We start from the raw sequence: 25310 nt of genomic DNA, 5'->3' as shown, positions 1-25310 counted from the left end.
TGCTCAGTCTGAATCATCTTTCTAATGACTTTAACTACACTTATCTGAAGAAGTTGTAAAAATATGCTGGATAAACCATGATAGTAAGTGGACCAGCTCACTCCTATTGAGCAATGTCAACACATTAGCATATTTTTTTCATGGTTTGGATGGTCTAAGCTGTATTCTACTATAATATAGATTGAGAGTTGTGTGTTTTCATTAAAACAAAACCAAACAACCATTTTCAATCAGAAGTTTTGTTTTGTATTTTAGGTACGACAGCCTCCTGAAATTAATTTAGTTCTGCGTCCTCAGGGATTGACTGGTGCTAATGAAGTGTATGCCAAAGTTGACTTGTGGGTTAAGTGTCCACATACTTACCCTGATACGTAAGTGAACATTCAAATATAACCTTTTTTCTCTGCTTTCCGTAGTAAAGTGTAAGTTGAAAAAAACATGGAGCTTTATTCATCACTCTTAGTCTTGCTTTCTGCATGTCAGTATTTATTAAGCTTGTGGTATTTTATAATATGCAACTCTAAACCTTGCACCTGAATTGGATTTAGTCTTTTGTGCAATGTAGAATAACAGGGATGAGTTTGTCAGTGCAAGACTGCAGCCCCAGTTTGTAGCTTGGGAGATACATAAACACAGGTGTACCTGCCACTATCTTAGTGCCCTTGTTAAACTTCTTCAACTCCTGACTCTTTCAGCTAAGACAGACTGAATTTCCTTTTGACTTAAGGCCATCTGCTGTTCTGTTTTCTGCTGGATTACCTTTTGTAAGAGTTCTCCATAGAGAATGTAGAAGGGGTTGTGGGTGACCAGCCTCCCCCAGCATTTTGTTGGCAAGTGATTTCTGGGTGAACTGTTGGTCTGTGCCCCATTTTGTTCAGTCCTTATACCACTGATAGTCCAAAGCATAACTCCCTTCAGTCCATCCATTTGTGCTGTGGCATGAGTGCTGTAGAAGGGAAATGCTGTTCCTTACTAAGTAATTGCTCAGTTATACCCTATAGGAAGGACATAACAGCTACTCTCATTTTTTTTTTTCATTTTAGTTTAAAAGAGTATACCTACAGATATTTTGTTTGTTTACCTTATTTTAAATATTTTTAATTTAACTAATATTTATTTATTGCATTTGTTTCTTGGTGTTTGTGTAATCTGTATAGTGGTGATAAATAAATTTTAAACGTCTAAATGTTATGCTAGTAATATTTTAAATGGCTTGTTCGGTAAGTTAGTGGTTAAGTGCTGGATTATTAGAGTCTGCAGGGTTTCTTTGGTAGTTCTACTGTTAAGTGTAACCAACAGGTAATCTGGTAAACCAGAAAATTTGATGGTAGGGAATTTAATACAGTATTTCTGGCTTTATCTTGTATATGTAGTATTTATATTCTGCTTATTTGACCACTGACTAATTGCCAGGTAACTATGAACTTTATTCCTTTTCCCTCACACACTGTTTTTATCAACAATCTGTTGCTTTTTACACTCAGTTTTTCTAATAAGGGTTTTTTTATGTTTTGTTGCCATCCCTCAGAGTTCCTGAAATACAACTAAAAAATTCAAAAGGCTTGTCAAATGAGAAAATAAATGAACTAAAATCCAGACTAGCTGAACTGGCAAAACAGCGCCGTGGAGAGGTAAGAGCTTTTCATTTCCTTGAGAAATATACTCTGGACTTAAGTAGTTCTAAAAATGTATGGTATAATATAGTGAAATACATCCACATTGGAAGTGTAAGTTGCATTGCTTTTAAGGAAGGAGAGACTGTCTTTCTTAGGAATGTTTCTAATTAATGGAAGTCCAGACTGTGAATCCTCTTAAAATCCAGTGCATGTATAAATAGTGGAAGCTTTATTCCTGTTTAAAGGTTCACGTTATTAGGTTTAAAGGTTCTAAGTTATTTGGCAGTATGAAAAGCAATGATAACTGTAAAACTGAGAGCTTTCTGCACTTTCCAGATTAATTTGAATATTGTAAGAGGCTGTATCTGTTTAGGCAAACAGTGGTTACCTGGGGAATTTTTCCCTGTGATCTTGTTCACCTAATGCTGAACTGAAGGATAAGAGACCTTTGTTCCAACACCAGCTCAACACTTTGTAGCACAGTCACTCCATGCCATTGTGCCTTTTTTTCTTCTGTGTTTAGGAGAAGTGATAGTTGGGTTGCCCCGGAACAGGGTAAAAAGAGAAAGATGGAGAAATATGTGAAACTTAGCCCTTGTATCTATTTTAAGGGATTTTATACATCCTCAGGTACGTTTAGTATTAATGATATCTTTCTGTTGTTGCTGAGGACTGAAATGATTCAAAGAATTATGAGCAAGCAAAGAATTCTTGGTGCAAGCAGGGGTTTTGGTGTTTCTTACTGCTATTTGGAAATATTGCAGGTGAACATGCTTGAATAGCTCCATTTGCCTTTTTACAAGTGAGAGTTACACAGCTGTGTACATTATAATAGGCTGAAATGGGATAATATTTTGCTTTCAGTTTCCCAAGCCTGTCAACTTCACAGGTTTAGCAAGAGTTATCTGTCATTCAGTCCTGCCACATCAAGCCTTTTTTTTCCATTTGAGTACTATACTTGTATTTTGATTGCCAATTTTTCTGCAGATACTTTCAAAATAACTCTTTTAGCCAGATATTGTTTTGTTCATTCTGTTCAATAACCAAGAATTTCCTCAGTTTTTTCAGTATCTTTGGAAATAAGCAGTTTAATGGTGTATTCTGGAATTTAGGGAGTGGGGTTTGTTGTTTGCTGGTTTTTTCTAATGACGGTGCTATGGACAATTCATCGGAAGTACAAGGGTTAAATTCTCTAAGTAACCACAAAACCATGCAATATATACTTGGTCTGCTCACAACGGACCCCAAGAGTTATCAAATCCCAATTTGATTTCTGATCTCATTGAAAGGACCTAAAATATATCATACATCTTCCTAATGTTGATTTTCCAAAGCAAGAGTCATGCTTGCTCCAGCAATGTGTAGATGTGTTTGTGAGTTACATGTATGTACATGTTTTGTATGAATGGCATATGCAGTTGCATTTATTACTGAATTACTTTATCTGCAGCAAAAGGGAGATAACTTTTTGCTCTACGTTGACAGCTATTCCTTATTAAATTCTATTCTGTGATATAGAAAGTTTTTCAATACCTCAGCCACCTGTTCAGACTGAACAGCAAACTGTTGGTGTTTTTTTTAATTATTGAAGCTTCTCTTGGTGGTTTTTTTTTGATACATATGTCTACATGCAGTGATTGCCTTGCCTTCTGAACAGTAACCTGGGAAAGATATTTTAGTTGCACATGTCAGATTTATGCATATTGTGCTATTCTTTCTATTTTGAATTGCCTCCTGGCTTCATTCTTACTTTCAAGCAGGGGATTCAGTGTTTGAGAATCTTCTAAATGTCAGCCTGTTACAGGCAGATGGTACAATTTAATTTGTCTGATCTCCCACCTGTACATGCAAATCCTTCTCAGTGCTCCTGCTGATTGCACCTTTGTTCTGGACTATTCTTTAATTTTAGAGCTAAGATGGTCTATTAGCAGTGTAGATTGCTTGAATTAATAAGGGGATGCTACTAGACTGCTGAAAGCTTAAGCCCTGACAGGTCAATAGATTATCAATACATACACAGGTAAACAGTAAGTGAAAATTGATTCCAAGCTGGCAAGCCATAAAGCAGAATTCAGCTGAGCAGAGTTTTCAGTTTTCTATTTTAGTAGTCGTGGTTATATGAATATGGAATGCCTTATGTGACTTACAGTTCTAACTGGGGGACTGCTTTGTGCAGGAAGGGTTGGATTTGCTGTTACTAGAGAAATAAGTAACTATTTCGTAGCAGTAGGTGCACTAACAGATAAGTGTAAAAGATTTGTTTTGTTGCAGCTCGTATGTCATAAACCCATATCTTTGGGAGTAGAAAAATCATGCCTAAAAGAAGATGAGAATGTGATTTTTAAATTTTACTTTTCTTTTAGAAAAATAAGATGGCTTGGGTTGTCTGACTTCCAGTAATTTTTGCAATCTTTTCTACTGTGGTCAGGGATTTTTCCTGTTACAGTTTATTAATAAATAGAGAAATATGGTAAATTTTCCTTGGTAAATAAAAAAATTGGCCGTCATGCTTCTGCTGTGTTGCTTTTTGGGTTGGGTATCATTTGGCTATCATATGACTGTGCATGTCATTAATTTTTTTTTTTTTTTCAGGTGATGATATTTGAACTTGCTGACCATGTACAGTCATTTCTCAGTGAGTATAATAAACCACCTTCCAAGTCTTTTCATGAAGAAATGCTAAAAAATCATCAAAAAGAACAGGAAAGATTGGCTCAGGAGGAACTGCGTAGGGCACAAGAAGTTAAGAGAAGAGAAGAGCAGGAGGTAAGAGAAAACAAAGTATGAATAACCATATATTCTCAAAATAACATAGTTATGATTTTAAAATCACTCTGCGTAATGGTGAGTTTTAGTGAATTATTAACTTGTCAGACCTGCCAGTATGAGTGGATCAATATGTACTATATGAACAATCTGCTGCTGTAATTGTAATATTTTAATGATGTGGTTTTAACCCTGGGGAATATTTATGCCTGAAACAAACCTAAATGTTGATTTCTCATCCTAGGCAAATCACTTATCAAGATGACCTTATACAAAAGTGTAAGCAAATGTGCATATTAAATGCATTCAATCTTAAACTAGGAAGCGTTAGCCAGGCAGACAGGCTATCATACCTTCTTTTGCTCTTAGGGTGACTGGAACATTCACTGTGACAGACATCTCTAGAGAGCACCAAATTTAATCTAAGGAGAGGTCACACCACCACCATCCTTCACTAGAAATGAAGGGATTCATCCGAGTCTCACAGGGGCTGGTAGTGTGAGGTTTCCACTCTGTGGGGAATATGGATAGAATAGCTCTGGTTTTTAAAAGATTGTTTGGGTTTATCTCCCTGTCTTTTTTTGTGTGTGAAACTTTATTTTTGGGTCTGGCAGTAGAAGTAATTTACAATTTCATTGGCAGTAGAAGTAATTTACAATTCCATTCTCCTATATCATACAATTGATACTGTTAACTTCCTCAGGAGAGCTAATTTGACTTCAATATTTTTATTCCTGTGACATCCTCTAAGTCCTCTTTTAAACACTTCAGAAAAATCAGCATCATAGCTTTTTTCTTTTAAATCAGGGTAAGATTTTAGCAGTTGCACTGCATGTACTGTTGCATCTCTAACAATACTGAAATTCATTTCAGCAACGTGAAATCCTTAATGAGATTCAGAGAAGGGAGGAAGAGAAAAGGGAAGAAAGAAAAAAGAAAGAGATTGCCAAACAGGTATTCTTTCTAAGCAGGTGTGCAAAAAAACCATTGCAGTAAGTTCTTCCCAGGACTGTAACAGTATGTGTAAAAATTTGAAATCTTCTAGGACATCTTCTCTTATTCAAGGCCTTTAGTAGATCTGAATTAAAAGAGGTTCTTGATTATTTCTGGGGTTTATATCTGGAATAGACTAGCATCTTGAGTGTACCAAGGTGGATATTTTTAAACAGGAATAGAAAAAAGCTGGTATATTAATGTTTCCAGTTTCTTTACATTCTGCCCCAGACAGTGTGGAAATGTACTTTCTGAAATCTCAGCACTTCTTCTTTGGTCTCACATGTACATTTATTATGAAAACGTATTTCTTCTGTCATCTGCATGACTTCATGGAATAATAACTAAGTACTTGCATATGTGAGGATAGGAGTGACTTCTGTACTTACTTGGTGTCTTTCCTGATGTATAGGAACGTTTGGAAATAGCTGCTCTGAAGAATCCAGAAGATTCTCACAGGAGAGATACTGCAGGACACAGAGTTGCTTCACGCTTAAATGGGAGCTGTTTGGAACATGGAGGGAATAATAAACACCGACCAAATTCAGCTGGACGTTCAAAGTATGTCAGTTTGCATACAGATTTTTTTAGAGCGATTTATTTATTTATTCTGTTGCAAACATTAGATTACAAAGTGAAATTTGAAGGCAAGAGAATAGTGTGCCATGTTGTTCACCTGCTCATTTTGGTCTCTTTCCTGTCCCCTTCCCCCACTACCTTCATTTGTCATGGTTTAACTAAGCTATGTGCTGTGGGTAACTTGGAAACTTTCCAATTTTTAAGGTTTGTATTCAACTCCTGACTTTAAATATACTTTATGTCTGAGTTGGAGAAAAATGTTCTCTTCCCATTTCAGACGAGAACGCCAGCTTTCTGTTAGTAATCATGAAGAGTCCCCTGGAAATCATGAAGTTTTGAACTTCAGCACAAGTGGTGCTGGACAACTTACTGTCCATAAAGGAAAATGTCTAGGTAAGCAAAATTACAATTGCAGCTTGAAATGCTGGTGTTTGGGATGCTTTCAGTAACATGTGAAACCACTGATAAGCAGAGGGCTGGAGATGCATACTTACTCTGCTTCTGTTGCTGCTGATAGCAATGGCATAAAAGCAGCAGGTTTAGCAAAATCATTAATACAGGACATCACAGGAGACTTTCAGAGCTGGAAGACCTCCATGAAGTGCCCATGTGGACAGACCATCAAATGTTTTCACTGTTTGTTTTCAACATAGCACTTTCTCAGTGGATGGATGAACAGCCTCAAGGTCTCTCAAGAAAGGAAAACTTTATTGTTTTGCAGTTTGAGGATGAACAATTACGTTACTATGTGTAGAGCTGGCATTTGCTAGGCAGGAAGGTTGTTCATTTATTAAAACTTTAAATTCTTGAAGATGTGCAGCAGTTTTTTGTCAATGTGCTATTGCTTTCTTTTGAGTACTGTTACATAGCATTCAGTCTCATCAAGCCTGATATTTTCCATACTTACAATATAGATATGTCTCTTGTCTACTTGTAAGTAGGTTTATGTTTCTGGCTTTAGAAAACAGGCTTACTGGTATTTATTTAGCATTTGCAGGAGCTCTTGCCAGATCCTTAGAAACAGAAGAAGCCATGTTCCTGTTCTCTCCCTTTGTGTATAGGAAAGGATGAACAGCTTGGTAAATCTGTCTACAATGCCTTGGAAATTCACAGTGGAGACTTTGTTCTAATATATGAGTGGGTTCTGCACTGGCAAAAAAAGATGGGAAGGTTTCTTACAACTCATGAAATAGAAAAGATTGAGAAGTCTAAGAAACAGGTAATGCCTGTATTTTGCATTTGGCTTAATAAAGTTTTGGTTGAGGTTCAGTGTTTTTCTTCAGGCTGCAAGTTTATATTAAACTTGAGAGGGTAGTAATTAACTTGAAAATGCTAATCTTTTAGAGCATCTGCATGAAAGAAGATGAGATGTTGGGGTATTCAGGAGTTCCCTTTGCAATAATACAAATGCAAGAAAGTGTTTGCAAGTATGCATAACTAAAGAATAAAATACTAAAATTCTGAAGAAAGAGGGAACCAAGTTCACTTGTTAGAAAGCAAAGCTGTACTTTCCCCAGTGCACAGTACTTCCTTTTAGAAAAGTATGAGGATGTCGTGTATTTTATACGTATTTTGTATATGCTACATATTTTATTGGAAGTGTGTTCCAAGATGTGACAAAATGCATGTTATGTTGTGTTTCTCTACCAGCTTCAGGGAGCAGAAACAGAGTTCAGCTCACTGGCAAAGCTAAGTCACCCAAACATAGTGCATTATAAATGTATGAACCTCAAAGAGCGGGACGACTCAATTGTGGTGGATATTTTAGTGGAGCACATAAGTGGCTGCAGCCTTTCTACGTACTTACACAAGGAGACTCCTGTTCCAGTTGAGCAGCTGCGCCATTACGTGATCCAGATCTTGTCAGCTCTCGACTACTTGCACAATAATTCAGTAGTGCACAAGGTCCTTTGTGCTTCCAGTGTCCTGGTAGATGCTGAAGGAAACATCAAGGTCACAGACTACAGCATTTCCAAGCGCTTAGCTGACATCTGCAAAGCAGATGTTTTTGAGCAAACCAAGGTTCGTTTTAGTGAGGATGGTCTTCCCAACAAGCCTGGAAAAAAAGGAGATGTATGGCGTCTGGGCTTGCTTTTGCTTTCACTGAGCCAGGGTCAAGTAACCAAGGAATTCCCAGTTGCTGTTCCTACCAGTTTACCTGCTGACTTTCAAGACTTTCTGGAAAAGTATGTTTGTCACATTCCTGTTTCTTCTTGTCTTTGATTTTCCTTTTTTTTTTTTTTTTTAAGATTTTAACAGCTTTTGCAAAGAATAACTAAATCCTCCTGTGTCTCTAGTTGTAGTTTTTGTAGAAGACATGATTGCTCTCATGGCTTGGGCTGCTAATCTGGGATTTGGGAGAGCAGGTTTGGTGCTCTCTTTTTCTCTGCTCTGCCACCAACTGTATATCACTGTGGATAAGTCATTTAGTCTGTCTTTGCTTCCTACTCCCGTCTGAATGGTGGGGGTAATAATTTCTTAAATATAACTAGAACTCTTCTAACATTTGTGTCAGACATGGAATAGTTCTCTCTGTGGTTTGCTAACAGGTGCGTTTGCTTGGAAGATAAAGAAAGATGGACTCCTCAGCAGTTGCTACAACATAGTTTTATAAACATTCCACGAATAAAAATACCTGTAGCTGATGAAAATCTAGATGGTAAGGAATTTAATTTAATTTCTGCTAAATAAGTGGACTACATGCCTGCAGTAAGAGAGAAAAATTGAGCTGTGCTACAGCTTCACAAGACTGCACAAGTGTGTTACATTAACTAACCTAAAAGGTAGTGTGTTCTTCAGCACCTCTGTCCAAGACTGGCTGGGGTGGACTGACGACTGTTTTTTTCTTCAGTAGAAGCAGCTCATGCTTTAAAGAAACATGTAAACTCATTCACCTCCTGCATGGTGTACATGTAGATTTAACTTCGTCTTTGGAAGAGGGTGTTCCAATGAGACTTCTTTCCTTCTTACCTTCTTACCTTCTTGTTAAAATCATTCCTTTGTCCAGCATCATTCATGTTTATAATTAAAAACTGTATTAAGGTTTATGCTTGTACTAGAACTTAACTCTACACAGCAGAGCACTTTTGTATTTTAGGTTTTAATTGCACTTGAAGTTATTTAGGTTTTGTCTCCTTGATCCTTATTTGACAGTCCCTAGTGCCTTCTCCCTCTATTGCCAGCAATGGTAGCTTTGTCTTCATTACAGATTCAGCAGGTATAGATTGCATGGAGACAGTTGTGCCCAGCAGTCGGATATCCAGCGCTTCATTCTTCACAGAAACACAGAGACAATTTTCACGATACTATAATGAGTTTGAAGAGCTAAAATTACTTGGTAAAGGGGCTTTTGGAGCAGTCATCAAGGTATGGTATAAAAATTGTTTCCTCTGTGGAAATCTTTTTGGGGATATGTTTTGTTTTCTCTGAAGCAAAACAATATATTCAATGTTTGCATGGTTTTATTTACTGTGTGCTAGTGTGCTGTGCCTGTGTTGAGGTTTTTATCTGGAACTGCGAAGTCTGAAAAGTTTCTTGCAAGAGGTTGCTAGGAGATTGGGGAAGAAACCTGTCAGTATGGGGAACCTTGCATTTGAATTGTAGTCATTTTCCAGGTGAAAGGAAGACTTCCTATACTGTGAAATTATTCTTCTTCTAGCTCTGCTTGGTAAGGCGTTTGTAAGTGTTTGACTTTACATTAATTTGAATTTTGCAGGTGAGAAATAAGCTTGATGGTTGCTATTATGCTGTGAAACGCATTCGCATAAACCCTACCAGCAAGCAATTTCGGAGGATTAAGGGGGAGGTAACTTTACTCTCCCGCTTGAACCATGAGAATATTGTGAGGTATTACAATGCTTGGATAGAAAAGCATGAAAGTCCTGTTCCCACTGTGTCAACATCTGAAGCAACCGAAGAGAGAAGAATGCACCCCAAAGCTGGTCTCTTCATCCTTTCCCCTGAGGAGACAAGTGATGTGGAAACTAATGCTCCTCCTCCGTGTTTGACAAGTTCAGTTGAGTGGAGTACTTCATGTGAAAGATCCTCCAGCAACAAATTCAGTGGAGCTGATCAGGAGTCCAGTGATGACGACGATGATGGTGATGGCGTGTTCTCGCATTCAATTTTGTGAGTAGGCTTCAGTACTGGCACTATAGGGAGCGTGAGCAGAGTTAGTTTTCCCAAGTTTGTGCCTTATTATCATTCTTGTTTCTTTTGTCAGCAGTAGTTCACGGTATGTTTATTTTGTCCCCTTGTTCAAAACTAGTGTACTTGCCAGCAGTCAGATAGCCAGGAAGAGGAAATTTTCTAGATAAGATTGTCAGTCTACATGGAAAATTTTTTGGTGTAGTCTTCTTGAAGCTTCTTATTATTTCTGCCAGAATGCATGACTGTTATGTTTGGTTGTCTTTTCCAGCCTTGAGATTCAAGTTTTTTAATAAACAGTAACAGAAATATTACAAATCTTGAAAAGTATCAAACTTGCCCTTTCTTTTTTGTTTTGGTTTTTATTAATGTATTCCATACCTTCCTCTGTGTATGGTTGGGTTTTCTCACTCACAGTCATTTTTTTGTATAAGCGAGTAAGTAAAATTATCTCAGTTTTGCTTACTGGAAATAGTAATTAAATTTTACTGATGCAAATATATACCTTCCTTTTTAGAGACTGGACTGTCAAAGGAAGTGTTGCTTTGTAAGCAGGATGCTTTTCTGGTATTGTTTCGTTTTGCTTTTTTGTTTAAGGCGTATAGAAAGTCTTCAGCAGAAGCTTAGATTTTCTTATTTTCCCCCAAATAATTTCCAGATTCTTTAGTAAATATTTCTTGGTATGCAGAACTTTTGAGGTTTTTTTCTTTCTATTTTTTAAACAGGCCAACCACAGATTCTGAAAGTGAAATAATTTTTGATAATGAGGATGAAAACAGTAAAGGTCATTCTCTGGTAGGTGTAAAGATAAAGTTAGTGAAAATAAAAATATAATAAAATAGCCTTTGACAAGTAAACAGGTCAGTTGGGAAGTTTTATTTAACTTCTGATGTAAGTACAGAAACATATAGGGTTATGTTCTGTTAGAGTAAGTGTTGTGCCATTGTGAGCTGCATTCCATAAAAATCAGTCTGATGCAGTTAATCTGGATTCTGTTTCCTATAGTGTTTATTGAGCTAAATATGAGGGATTTTTAGTCATGACCCAGGTCATTGCAAATTTAACACTTCAGTGTGTTTATGACTTAACAGTTAGCCATATGGATTACACGGTCTTACACCATCTCAAAGTTGAAATTCTGTTCTGCACTTAGGTGCTTTTAACCAATATATCTGTTCATAGCCCCTTTTTAAAGCAGACAAAATACGTATTGCTGGCAGACAGAAAGGGAGGGGAAGTCACTGTAATGTCTAAGGTTTTAGTTGACTTTAAGATTGTGTCAGAGCACTTGCTGTGGACAGTCAGTGCCCTGTATCACTAGAAAGCTAATGCACGCTTTTCTACAGCCTCTAGAATATGTCACTGCCAGTCCTGATGATCTGTAACATGCTTCTATTTAAAGCTTTATCCCTTTCCTCTTTCTGTTATAATGTACATTGGCATGAAAAAGTTTTCAATATATAATTTAACAATATGGCAGTGCATTCTTTTGTCATTATACATATATACACACACCGTACCAAAATTTTTGATTGAGGGTGGTAGTTGCATTATGTATCAAGCAAGCTTTCTATCTTTTAGTTTCAAATTTTATCTTTTTCTCTTTTTTTAATATGACACAGCTTGAAATTTAAGCTTCATCCAGATTTTCCAGAATTCTTTCTCTTCAGTGTCTAATGATGGCAAAATGTTACTCATTTTCACTTTGAGGGTTCGCCACTCCTGCTTTTCTAGTTTATTTAGACACAGTGGTATTACAAAAATGTCATTGTATTATTTTGCTGTTTTTCAAACCTACCCATAGAAGCTGAGTTCTCATCAGTGTATTCCAGCCATTAAAAAATAGTAGTATGCATAATAAAAAAGTGCACAGCTTTCTGTAGCTAACTGTTCTGTTACTTTTATTGTGATAAAGAATGAAGAAGGCAATGAAAAGAGCAGCCATGGAGGAGAAGACAGGACACCAGTCATTCAGACAGTGCATTATCTGTACATTCAGGTACAAATGTGCTCGTGTGTTCACATGAAAGGATACTGTTTATGTCAACCTGCAGAGACTAGTTGCTGCTTTTCATGAGAAAAGTAATGACCTTTAAAAATGCAAATGAGTGAGTTCAGTGCTGTTTGTGCAATGGACTGTGTTTTTGAAGGCTTACATGGTGGAAGGCACTGTGCCCATGCATGTGGTTTGTTATGCCTTCCAAGGCTCTGTATTTGTGACTGGAGAGAGCGAAGTTTTTTACTACTATAGTGCATAATGAGGTAACTGGTGTTGCTCATGTACAAGTAAAAGTTGGCAGTTCCTGACCTAACCACAGTACAGCCCAGGCAGCCAACCTTTGAGTCCATGCCTTTCAAAGCATTCTTTTGCCTTGTGCGTATTTGTTGAGAATATCCATCCCAATCCCCAACACTGTAGCTGGTGTTCCTTAGTTTGGTTATGGTGTTAATTCCCAATGTAGACTTGAAGTCTACTGTGTTAAATTCCAGAGGGGAAATTGTGTTTCACAGATGTGGAAACTTCCTCATTCTCTTCAAAAGCACAGCATTGTGTATGTACTTTATTTTAATAGAAATCAGTAATCTGTAAAGCCATTGTATGGCTCTAACAATAGGCACAAGATGAAACTCCTGCAGGGTTGCAATTTCAGGCTATTCTACTGGCACCTCCTTTGTGTTAGGAGTAGTCAACTTCTCCCAGAAACAGTCTATCATAGCTAACTATTCTGTGGTACTGTGCAATTTTTTATAATGCACTTAATGCTAGAGCTTGTCTGGAAGGAAGTTACAAGTAGGTGGAATTACATTTTAAGACACTTGTTTGCGTGTGTTGTGTATATTCATAATAAAAGCAGCTAAGATGCCAAGTGAAATAAAGCTAGAGATTCTTTGGGGTTTGGCTTTATCACATATTATGGCTTGGCTGGTTTCACCTTGTTGTTAATGTTTATGTTAGCAAGCTCCTAGGATTGTCCCAGAAAATGAGGTAGGACCCAGAAGTGAGTGCATGTTTGTAGCTAAAAGACAGCTGTCAGGAAAATTCCAAATAGCTGAATGTTTTGGTGAAACTATTTGCTCCTGAGCCCTGACATTAATATGTGTACAGATACAAGTTTCTGATAGTGTCTTTTCTTGACGAAATTGTTCTTTCTTCCTCTGTCCTCTATGCATGCACAACTGAAGATGGAGTATTGTGAAAAGAGCACATTAAGGGACACTATTGACCAAGGGTTATATGAAGATACAAGTCGGCTTTGGAGGCTTTTCCGAGAAATTTTGGATGGGTTAGCTTACATCCATGAAAAAGTTAGTAAATATGATAGTTATGACCTGCACACAATATCTGTGTTATGCCTCTTTCTTTATGGGTTTCTTCATGTTCATTTATTAGCAAGTTTCCTCTCTTTGCCCTTTCCATTATTAGTCTATTCTTGGGGTTTATTGTATTTTATCATTAACATGAATTTTATAATGAACTGCTTCAGATTTTACCCATTTGTCATAAAAATATGACCATCTTTTAAAAACATTCTGTTAGGTATCTGGTAGCACTGAAAATTGTTTCTAGCTTCTGGGCTACAAACTATAGTCAGTCTTCAAGACTGATCTTCAGTGACTTAATGCAATAGATTTCCCACTGTAATAAAAATATGTATTATGATTTTCCAGTCTATTATAAAGACTTATTTTGAATCTTGTTTATTGTTTAATATGCAGTGGGTCTTTTTTTATTCTCCTCCTGTAACAGGGAATGATCCACAGAGACTTGAAACCTGTGAACATTTTTTTAGATTCAGATGATCATGTGAAAATTGGTGATTTTGGTTTAGCTACAGATTATCCAGCAAATGCAGTAAGTACAGCTTGAAGTGAATGAAAAAACCCCTTGAATTTGGTAATGTAATTACTTGAAAAGTAAAACATAAGTTAAATGATCACAATGTTCATATATTGAGAATGCTCTAAACTTCTTTTAAATTTGTGAGGTTATAGAATTAAACCATGCAGTGCCAACAGAAGTAACAAGAAAAGCCAACAGAAGCATTTCACGTGTCATTTACAACATGACTGTTTTGCTGGTTTCAGGTGGTCTCTAAACAAGAGGAAAATCTCTCGGATGGTTCTGCTGTGTCTGACCCATCAGGTTAGTTTACGTTGCAACTTGCTCTAAATTATTTTAAGCAAACATTATATTCACTGGTCTTGTACATTCTGTTAGAATTTTCGTTTGTTCTTTGAAAATAAAACTTCTCTTTACTGAGGCCAGGGGTGGGACCCCCAGCCACCAAGTTGGGTGCCTGTGTTATAATCTGGTAGTTTTGCCTCTTATCTAAGAATTAATTTGTTATCTCTGCTAGCCTTCTGCCATAGATCAGTGCTTTCCTCATGGTGAGGTATATAGAGATCTGGTATATCTGTTCCATCTGCCCTTGTATTCTCTTGCCTATACAGGACAACATCAAGACTTCAGCGTCCTTGGTTGGCTTGGTTTTTGTTAGAGTCTGAATTTGTTGTTTTAAGGAAACTTTAGTACATGGTACATTTAAAGACGGGTGTAATGGCAGTGAAATTTAGTTGTAATATTTGTGTGCTGACCTACTACTACAAATCTGTAAAGCTGTAGATAAGTTTAGCTACTACAGATAGACACAGATACTTGATGTGTGAAGGTAAGAACTGTCTGTTCGTCAAAGTATTCTCAGCTGGGTCTCTCTTAGTAAGGACTGCACTCCAGCCTAGAAGACAGAGAACATGACTGAGTTTTTTCTGGACGTGGGTGCTGCATTTCTCTCCCACTTTCTTGAAACTGGTGCTCTCATCTTTTGCCACACAGGTAACTTGACAGGGATGGTTGGCACTGCGCTGTATGTCAGCCCAGAGGTCCAAGGAAGCACTAAATCTACATACAATCAGGTATGATTGAAGTAGACCTAATGGAAAGGTAGCATGGAATCTAAGATGTACCAGCTATGATTTGGGTCATTTCTCCTTGACAAAGATGTGTGGTGGGACTCCTGTGATAATCAGGGGGATTAAACATTCCTTCAAGAGGAAACCAAGGGTAGAAGGATGTGGGCAAGTCAGTTTTTCTGCCTGTGCTTGGTCATGACTAGATGCAAGCAACTTTAAGTTGGAGGCATGTAATCATGGAGGACCTTTATAACTGAATAAGATAGAAATCTTACCATCTTTAGTTAAGGTAATAAAGCGTATATTGCTGTTCTGGATTTCTAGACCTTGACTGTGGGAGGTGGGGGTGCATTTTTTCTGTCAAAGAGAATCCTGTTTATATGCAGAGACAGACTGAATTTCAAAGCAAGAAAATGTTTTCAAAGTGGGGATCATAGAATTATAGAATGGTTTAGGTTGAAAAGGACCCCAAAGCTTATCCAGTTCCAACACCCTGCCGTGGGCAGGGTCACCTTCCCCTAGACCAGATTGCTTCAAGCCCCATTCAACTTGTCCTTGAAGACTTCCAGATGCTAGATGATAGGCTTTAAAGTCTAGCAAATCTTAATGGGTTGTGTCTTCTAACAAAAAAGCTTTAAAAACAAAAATAATAAAAAACACACAAAAAGACACAGGAAAAAACCCCAGCCTTCTCTCCAGCTTTAATAGACTTTGAAATTTAGCCTAAACATTATTTTTTTTCCTCTGCTATTTTCATCTGCAGAGAATTGATAGGTACTACATACAGGTTTTTGGGTTTTTTTCTTCCTTAGAAAGTGGACCTGTTCAGCCTAGGTATAATATTCTTTGAGATGTGTTACCATCCTATGAATACTGCATCAGAAAGGATCTTTGTTCTTGGTCAGCTAAGGCTTGTAAGTACCCAGATATGAAACATACTAATTCTATGCATCAAATAGTTTGTTAAGAGAAGAAAAATGATGGAAAATATAGCAAAAAAATGTTGCCATGGGGAGTGCTTAAAAACAAGGTTTGTAAAACATATCTTGAAAAGTGAAGAATACAATTGGAGCTGATACACTGACATTCCTTTAATGCACTGTGGATTCTAATGGTATTGCCAGCAGTCAGTGTTCTGTCTGTGAAATTAATTTTTACATGTCAGATAAAGGAATCATCTCTTTAGTATACCTAGCTTTAGGCCTGGTGGGCCTTTCTCAGGAATCAGTTGGTATTTGTAGTTGGTAAATGCTTGGATTATGGGTTGTATTTTCATTGTACGAAACAACATCAAAGCATTCTTTTTCCTTTTAGCTCTTCAAATTAAATTTGCCGTGTGGGGGGTTTGTTTGTTTGTTTGGGCTTTTGTTGTTTATTTATTCATGGGCAGTGGAATGCTTAGTTTCTCTGTTTAAATATGTAGAACCTAAAAATAAGGCTAATCTGAGCAATCTGAACTGTCTGTTAAAATTGAAATGTGGATTTTGTTTTTGTTTTGTTAGCCTGCAATTGTATTTCCTAAGGACTTCGATGAAGTCAAGCATGCAAAGCAGGTAGTTTTGATGATATTATAACTATTAGGTATTCCCTGTCAGGAAACATTAGTTATAATTTTGCCCCTTAATTTCCCACTTAATTCCCCACTAGTATTCTCTGCCAAGTTCTTACTACATGATATTAGAACAAGGTAAGGAAATGAAATCTCAAAAGAATGTTCTAAGTTGACATGGAAATATATTTACCAACAAAATTCTCAGAGCACAGTCATAAAGAAATGTATAGTTCACTGGCATGCCTTTCTAGCTCTGAGGGACAGTTTTGACTTTTTATGCTCAGAGAAGTGGCAGCTCAATTGTTTAACTTTTAACTTAAACTTTTTGAAAGAAATCTGTGTCACAGAACAGAAAGAGATGTGCAAGCTCAATTGGCTGCTTGCAAAAGCTGCCAAGGGCGTGTTCTGGAGGCCTCCATGGCAGAGTAATGAAGTGATAAGGGGCAGTGTAATCTTCTCTGAACCATCTAGGTAGCTTTATCCTTCTGCTAATCAACTCTTTCGTTGACCATTAGTATTAGCTTTTTGTCTGTTACGCTTGTAAAACAGCAATTTGCATGTTACTAGTACCATAAAAACATTTCCATCTTGTATATTTCACTGAAATATGCCAGAAAGATTCCCCCTTCTCTAATATTTGTACCTCTCAAGTCTTTGATTCTGAGCATGCAATTCTGCTTTTTCTTAACTTTGTTGATAAAGAGATGTCAGAGCTAGCATACCATGGAACAATAAAGGATAAGGATACTACATATTTTGTCATCCCAGGAGGCACAGTTCTAATAATTTGTGTGGTTTAGTAAATTTGTTCAGATGATAATAAAAGATATTCAGAATTTACTTAGCAAATAATATACACCCAAAAGATTTATTCTGCTGTTCTGTCCCCTGTAGCGTCTCATAGTTTGTTATTGTAGTGGTGTGACTACCAAGTTTGTTGTAAATACTGTTAACTTATAAAATGTTTCTAATCTGTAATATTTTGATTTAATTTGTAGAGATTGGTTATTACATGGCTCCTGAACCATGATCCTGCAGCACGGCCAACAGCTGTGGAGCTGTTAAAAAGTGAACATCTTCCACCACCACAAATGGAAGAGTCTGAACTCCATGAAGTCCTCCACCATACCTTAGCAAATGTGGATGGGAAGGCCTACCGGACTATGATGAGTCAGATATTTTCACAGCGTATATCTCCAGCAATAGACTATACTTATGACAGTGATATGCTGAAGGTTTGTAAGTGTTCAGGGGATGTGTGGGTTTGGCTTTTTACCCTGTGTTGAATTTTTCAAAAATATGCTTATATGGGTAAACATCTAGTGTGTTTGAGTGAATTGCATTAACTCAACATTCACCTTTCCATTGGTTCCCGTTTAAAATTACAGTCTCTACTGTGTGGGTTTGAAAAGCCACTTCCCATTTGAACCTTACATTCATTCTTCAGTGAAGAAACCAGCAGTGTTTGATTGTAGCAGCTAAAGCTTTAAGTTTATGTCCTTTACTCTGAATTCCTGTCAAACTAATCGTTGACTGGTTGTCAGCAGAAAGTGTTGCCTCTGGATGTTTTCTTCCCTTTCTAGTTGACGTGATTTTTCTTAGTTTATCAGCTCTTGAATCTTTCTAAATCCATAGAAATTCAAGGTAACACAGTACAATAATGCTTCGTATAGCTGTAGTTCTTTTTTATTATGTAAACATTTCAGTTTTTTATAGTGGGATGAGATAGCAGAATGTTTATTGCCTGTATTACATGGAATGATTGCCTACATGGAGTGTTCATCGCACCTGAATTATATATGTACTTTTTATTTGTGATGGTTTCAGGGTAGTTTTTCTATTTGGGCAGCCAAGATACAGCAGCATGTATGTGAGATTGTCAGCCGGATATTTAAAAGACACGGTGGGTGTGTTTACAAAAGTCATTAATTACCTTTTTTGTGATTGAATGGAATGGGTTTACTGCTATAAGAGAAATCAGAAAATATGTTCAGTAGTTGCGCATCATTTGAAGTTTTTATAATGTTTTCTTCTGTTATTTTGTCATTCCAGTAATAGCTACTAATCTGAATGATTTACACAGAAAGAGGAGTAAAAATCTTCATCATATTTTTGAATGTATACAGTTGTTCTGATAAATCTGTATAAGCTTTTAGAGGTGGAGGCTGTTACGCAAAATCTGGATCTGAGTATAAGGGCAGCTCGTAGTGGCAGACCAGGCATCCATGTAGCACAGCAACCTCTCTTTGAACAGCCAGAATGGGAAGGGCATAAGGGAGAGCATGGAAACAGAGCAAGCGTGTAGTGGTACTTCAGTGATAGTATTCTTGGCAATGCTGTGCTGTTCAGGAGTTTCCCGAGCCAAAGCTGATGCCATGATGTCTTCTGTTTTCCTTTCCAGGAATCTATCCAGTCATTAATATTAGTATTTGCTTAAAATTATTTTTTGAAAAGAAGAAAATTTATGCAGCTGTTGTCACACTTGAAATTTTATAAATTGTGTTGGCTTACAGGTGTTCATGATACTATTTTATATAAAAATAGGGAATTTTGAAATAGAAACTAGAAGTTTTCCTAGTAAATCATCATCTGATTAAGCATGATCAAAGTTTGGCAATACCAAAGAGTAAGAGACTGAGAAATGCGAAGTCAGGGAAGAATTTACTCTCTTCCCCCACTCCTTAAAGCTTGACAGACTTGGGAAAGTGTTTGTCAGCTTTTTAGAGACTGAAATGTTTTCATTCTTTTGGAAAAATAATGGGGATTGCGTATTTTTTTTTTTTCCCCATTAGATTGTCTCTGACATCTGTGATGGTTAGAAGAATTCCTTTCTATCTGAGAGATCTTTTTTTCTCATTTAAAAGTTTATATTGGAATCTAATTGAGTTAAGCTTCAATAATATTTGATTGAGAATCACTAGAGACTTTAAAACAGGAAACTATTTTTCAGTAATAAGTGGTATTATTAATAGTAATGAAGATTGGATTCATACAGATAGATGGTTGCAAAATATAGCCAGGAAAAAAAGGTGTTTGTGACGTTTTACAAGGAAACACAAACACTTCTAGTATGTTTTTGAGACAGAGGATGCAACATGTCTGAACAATATTTGTTCTGTATGGAAGTGCCTCTAGACCAAAGCAGTACTTGCTACTGGTAACTGCAGAGTTTCTCATCTGTTTCGTATGCCTGCTTTTGTGAAAGTGGTGTTTAAAGAGGGAGGGCAAAGTGAGGATTCTGCTAGGCTGTGGAATTGGCAGTTCTCTCTTCTGTGGCCTCCCTGCTGAGCCCAAGAAGCATGCAACATAGGCATAAAACTTTGACATTCTTTCTTTAAATATGGAAGAGGCAAGTCTATTAAGGATATTTATTTTTTTTTAACTTATGGATTGATGTAATTATGCCCTGCAAGGGTGTTCATGAACTTGTAAAAAGCAGGTGTTACTTGTGAAATGAGAGGTGTTTTCTGGTTTTGTGCAGGAGCCATCAAGCTCCATACTCCCCTGCTGATGCCCAGAAATAAAAAACTATATGAACATAATGAAGCTGCATATTTCATGGATCACAGTGGGATGCTGGTAATGCTTCCTTATGACCTCAGAGTAAGTAGCATCATCTCTGCAGGCAAAGCTTGCAGAGGGTTTGAAGGGTGCTGTGGTGGAATTTGGTTTAGGCTTGCACTTCTTTTGACTGCTGAAGTAGTATATCTTTCAGTGTCTCTTCTTGTACTCCTGAGTTCTGTACTCATGCTCTTGACAGCTGGAGCCCTGACCACATATTGAATAAATAGCCTTTTTTTGTTTGGGTTTTTTTTTAACAAAGGTGAAAATAATGTTTTTATTTAAAACTTGCAGCAAGGATGGTCGGAATACTATTACTTAGCTATGTCAAGTACTTTAACCATTATATTAACTGTGTAACTGCACTGTATAATTCATCTCCAGCTACAGAGCTCCGTGAGACCAACTGTTTTGTTTCAACAATTTTCATGTATTTTGTTTTTCAGATTCCTTTTGCAAGATTTGTAGCTAGAAATAACATATCAAACTTGAAAAGGTAAGAGATGTAGAGGTGATATTTTGCACTGATACCATGGTTGGACAGTGACTTCTGAAGAGGCTGATTGATTCTTCAATGTTTCCTTTAGATACTGTATAGAGCGAGTTTTCAGACCTCGGAAGTTAGACCGCTGTCATCCCAAAGAACTCCTAGAATGTGCATTTGACATCATTACATCTACTGGAAATAGCTTTTTGCCTATAGCAGAAACAATTTATGCAATTTCAGAAATCATTCAAGAGTTTTCAGTGCTACAGGTAGATTTTCTAATCAGCCCCTTTCCTCTCTTTTCCACCCAAAATTTTAATCTAACTAAATTTTTAGTTTGATGTGTTGTAAAAGGATACTTCCTTTAACCTTTAATCTGTAGTCAGTTATGGAACACTGTCATAAAAATGTGTTTCCTAGGTAAACTTAAAATGAAGCATAGGTTTATGTGCAAAGGAAATATTAACTGAATCCTTTAAAGTACCATTGAAATAATGTCTTTCTTCTGTCAGGCAAGTGATTATTGTAGAATGAGACAAGACTTGCCATTCTTTAGTTAGAAATGGAAGGTAAGGTAGTGAAAGAAGAGGTTTGAAGTTAATTTTGAGCTATTATTAAATGTTCAGGAAGCCTCTTTGTTTTGTGGGGGTTGGGGTTTTTTTAAGCAAAATAGAATGTAAGTAAAACCTGCTTTTTTCATTTCTTTCTTCCTTTCTTTTTTTATTTATGCTTTGACAGGAAAGAAATTACAGTATTTATCTAAACCATACTGCCTTACTGAAAGCTATACTTTTGCACTGCGGGATACCAGAGGACAAACTCAATCAAGTCTACATCATTCTGTATGATGCTGTGGTAAGGCATTAGTTATTAACCCAGCATCTATAATCATCACTGCAGAGTATTCTATTTTGTGGAGCTTTTTCTAAAATGACTAACCACCCATTGCCAACATAACCAGGAGTATACTCTTGATACATAAAAAGGCTGGCTATCTTTGGACTGTAAACGTAGATTACTTACTTTTTTGTTACTTCTGGATTGGGATGGTTTAAGATGATTCTTGAATGTGTATTTATGAGAGAATTATTCACCTGTATGATCAAGAATTGACAGGCTAATCAATAAAAACTTTAAAATGTATTCTAATATCAGTTAGGTCTTTTCTACTTTATAAACACAGAATATAGATGAAATTAATTTGAATAATTATGGTAATGCATTAAACCCAACCAAATGCTGTTTTAATCTGTTTTTCTTGTAGACTGAAAAGCTAACTAAAAGAGAAGTAGAAGCCAAATTCTGTAATCTTTCTCTCACATCAGCTAGTGTAAGTGATTTTAATTCAGTGTTAATTTCCCTGTAATTTGCCATAAGTCAGTAGTATTTTATTTTCTTTGTAATTTAACCAACCAGAGTAAGAAAAATAAGTTGTTGCATGTGCTGTTCAAAATAGGTCAATCTCCTTGCAAGTGGTCTGACTTTGTTCCCTGCTTTCTCTGGAAGTCGGTATTGCAGTTTGTTCTTTAAACGTATTTCTCAGGCTGTGGAAACTAATAAAGGGTAAACGGTAGAGTGCTATTTAATAAAACAAACTGAGAGAAACGTTAAAAAAACTTCTCTGCAAATGTTGTGTGTGCATAGAGTTGAAGTTAACTTCTGGATAGTCTGAGACTTGTGTCTGTCTATTCTTTTCCTCAACTCCACTAGGTAAAAACAGGCTGCTAGACAAAACAAACAAAAAAGGCAGATGTCTTACTCCCACAAATGTCAAGTCAGATATTTTTCTTTTTTTTTTTAGATGGGACCTGTTATGGGTGTTGTCTGTGTTGCTATGTGTGCTTATAATTTTTTTTGTTTGTTTTTAGCTTTCTCGACTCTACAGATTCATTGAGCAGAAGGGAGAAGCAAGTAATGTATTTCCATTTCTAAACACAATGATAAAACAAAAGCCAGGTGTCACTCAGCTGTTGAAGCATGGTATGAAGGATTTAGAGGAAATCATTGGTCTGTTGAAACAACTGGGAATAAAACTTCAGGTGTGTGAAATACTCTGCTAATAAATTAATGGATTGAAAGGCTTCCTGGCCTTGTAATTTTCCAGGAAACAAAGTAATGATATTTTATAATAGAAAAAGCACATGCAAGTGTCTTTTGATGGCCTATAATAGTACTGGCATTGATATTTCTTCCCTTTTTTTTTTTTTTTCCCCTTTTATTTTTTTTTAAGATGCATTTTAAAAATAAGACCTCTTCAGTCAGAAGTCTCTGGCTTGACTTCTGTCTAATGACACTCAGACTTCTTGTCTTCCCCCAACCAAGACTGAAAGCATTACTTAGAGCATAAAAGAGGGGTTTTATTAAATTTTGGAACAAACTGTAAATATTTTAAAAATGCAGAAATCTAATGACTGCTTAAGGCCTTCACCTTCCCTGAAGCTTGCTGTTTGGGTATTGTGCTATAGGTTTATTGGGATCTGTAAGATTAAAGCACCATTTCCATATTTTTCATTGTATTTTGAAGTTTTGTAGATAAGGAATATTACCATGTATCTTCCTTATGTAAAAACAGTGTTTTTAATCCATGCTGCTAACAGGAAATTAATTCTATATGTGCACATATTCATTTTTATTTTACAGATTTCTATAAATCTGGGACTAGTTTACAAAATACAGCAGCACAATGGTATTATCTTTCAGTTTATAGCATACATCAAAAGAAGACAAAGAACTGTGCCTGAAATTCTTGCTGCAGGAGGCAGATATGATCATCTGGTATGTGCTCACCTCTTCTAATAAATTTGGATGGGGTTTTTTAACCCATGAAAAAGATGGCATTTTGCCGAGGTAACTATTTGATCTTCCATTTTGTTTTTTTTCTTGTTTTGAGATTCCACAGTTTAGAGGGCCACAGACGGTAGGACCAGTTCCTTCAGCTGTTGGAGTCAGCATAGCTATAGATAAAATAACTGCTGCTGTTTCCAGTGTGGAGGATTCTGTAAGTCTCTTTTTTGGGAAGTGGGGAATTTGTTTGTTTACTTCTCACGGTTCAATAACCTAATCGTAGCTGGAGATTGACAAAAAATAAGATGTTCAGATGTGTTCCAAAATAATCCCATACTGAAAAAGAAGGCAGATATCAAGATGGCCTGTTTTCTTTTGTGTTTCTCCACATGGAACTATTTAGTAAATGACTGTTAAGGGAAGACAGGATCTTCAGGCTTCCACCATTTTATTTTCAATTTAAATGGAATATTTTTCTCAGCCTGTGTATTCTTTCAGATGGAAGAGTACAACTGTAGGTATTTAGTGTTACTTTCTCCTTACTACTTCTCCCTTTATCAAAATATAGAAGATGGAGATGGAAAGAAACTTTAAGAATATTGACTACTTTGTACAGTGTCACACATCTTCAGTTGACTGTGGAATGTGTATTTTATTATGTTCATAAGAATAAATTAATGTTGCCAAGGAGAGTGGGAAGGAAAGAACAGAACAGGCTGGGATACTTGGCAAGCTGAGGCTGTGGAGGTGCTTTGCATCAAAGATTGAGCTTCGGTGACTTTCAGACAGACTGAGGTAGATTGTAACTCTCAAAAGAGGTGGATCTAACCCCTTTTTTTTTTTTTTTAGCTTGATGCACTTTGGCAAATGTTGGTATATTTGTCCATCTTTGTTACTTTAACTGCCTTATGAAGGGGGAAGGGTGGTCTTGTGACTAATCTCGACTCCTTGGTTTTACTTTCCCTTCAGGTTTCTGTCAGCTCGTGTGACCTGCTGGTTGTAAGTGTTGGTCAGATGTCAATGGGTAGAGCTATCAACATTGTTCAAAAATTCTGGACTGCAGGAATTCCAGCCGAAATAATGTATGACTGGTCCCAGGTAGAACTTTTATGTGTTAACTGTATTATTGTTCTCCAAGATCAGTGCAGACTGAAACCATACTTTTTCAGGGTATTTTTCTGTTTTTGTGGAGGTACAGACTCATAAGACTGAGCATGTAGGGTGCTAATTCAGACACACTAATGTCAAGAAAGTCTCACTGGCCTTGCAGCATTCTTTTGGAGTATTTAAAAGTGTAAAGAAGGATCCCTCAATTAATAAATTTAATACTTAATTAGGGGTACATCAAGAAGAAACAGTAGCATCAATTTTAAATAGCCAGATAGATAGCTGAAGATACTCAGGTACAGAGGGGATATTGACATCATTCTACTGTTAGAAATAAAGTTTGGCAAACTGAGCTACCAGATGGGTCCCCATGTAGTCCTTGAAGAGATGTGTTGTGGGAGGGGAAGACAGAGTGACAAGCTGAGTTGTGCCCTTTTATGTCCAGCTGAAGCCAAACAGAGCTTTAGCCAGCACTGCCTCGATAGAGTGTAGTGAGCTGTGTGACAACACTGAAGTCCCTTTTAGAGGTGGTGGCACTTACCTGAGGATTATGAGTCTACTTCACCTTTAAGTGTCCCAGTTGGTGACTAACAAAAGAGGGACTCTGCAGTTGCCCCTTCCAAGTCACGTGTTGCAGGGCAGGTAGTTTTGAGCTCATTCAGTACATTGTCTGACGTTTTTGTAATTTTTTGCTATAACATTTCCTACAGTTTCAATCTCTTGGGACTGGAAAAAATATAGATCATATACTTTTCCTGTGATCACCTAGGCTGGAGTTTCTTGCTATAGGGTTTTTTGCTTGTTTTTT

The 25310-nt window shown here is 36.8% G+C and overlaps 1 protein-coding gene across 1 annotated transcript in view; it reads left to right on the top strand.

Moving 5' to 3' along the window:
* The window catches only part of EIF2AK4 (eukaryotic translation initiation factor 2 alpha kinase 4), a gene marked incomplete at its 5' end in the record, with an annotated part of 37080 nt that overhangs the window by 1532 nt on the left and 10238 nt on the right, over window positions 1-25310 (top strand). The window contains 30 exons of the mRNA XM_082284020.1: window positions 256-371; window positions 1529-1631; window positions 4209-4382; window positions 5256-5336; window positions 5788-5936; window positions 6232-6347; window positions 7016-7173; window positions 7605-8140; window positions 8504-8613; window positions 9163-9320; window positions 9670-10082; window positions 10826-10895; window positions 12016-12099; window positions 13284-13406; window positions 13849-13953; window positions 14187-14244; window positions 14935-15014; window positions 15824-15925; window positions 16514-16564; window positions 17562-17798; window positions 18391-18466; window positions 20045-20166; window positions 20571-20620; window positions 20712-20880; window positions 21350-21466; window positions 21876-21941; window positions 22480-22650; window positions 23252-23386; window positions 23502-23609; window positions 24365-24493. Of these exons, the coding sequence (XP_082140146.1) occupies window positions 256-371; window positions 1529-1631; window positions 4209-4382; window positions 5256-5336; window positions 5788-5936; window positions 6232-6347; window positions 7016-7173; window positions 7605-8140; window positions 8504-8613; window positions 9163-9320; window positions 9670-10082; window positions 10826-10895; window positions 12016-12099; window positions 13284-13406; window positions 13849-13953; window positions 14187-14244; window positions 14935-15014; window positions 15824-15925; window positions 16514-16564; window positions 17562-17798; window positions 18391-18466; window positions 20045-20166; window positions 20571-20620; window positions 20712-20880; window positions 21350-21466; window positions 21876-21941; window positions 22480-22650; window positions 23252-23386; window positions 23502-23609; window positions 24365-24493 (4167 nt within the window). The remainder of the gene's footprint in view (window positions 1-255; window positions 372-1528; window positions 1632-4208; window positions 4383-5255; window positions 5337-5787; window positions 5937-6231; window positions 6348-7015; window positions 7174-7604; window positions 8141-8503; window positions 8614-9162; window positions 9321-9669; window positions 10083-10825; window positions 10896-12015; window positions 12100-13283; window positions 13407-13848; window positions 13954-14186; window positions 14245-14934; window positions 15015-15823; window positions 15926-16513; window positions 16565-17561; window positions 17799-18390; window positions 18467-20044; window positions 20167-20570; window positions 20621-20711; window positions 20881-21349; window positions 21467-21875; window positions 21942-22479; window positions 22651-23251; window positions 23387-23501; window positions 23610-24364; window positions 24494-25310) is intronic.

Source organism: Coloeus monedula (genome assembly GCF_965178545.1).
Source record: "Coloeus monedula genome assembly, chromosome: 6".
Lineage (NCBI taxonomy): Eukaryota > Metazoa > Chordata > Aves > Passeriformes > Corvidae > Coloeus > Coloeus monedula.
The sequence above is the reverse complement of the archived record's forward strand: the minus strand, read 5'-3'. Positions and strand labels throughout refer to the sequence as shown.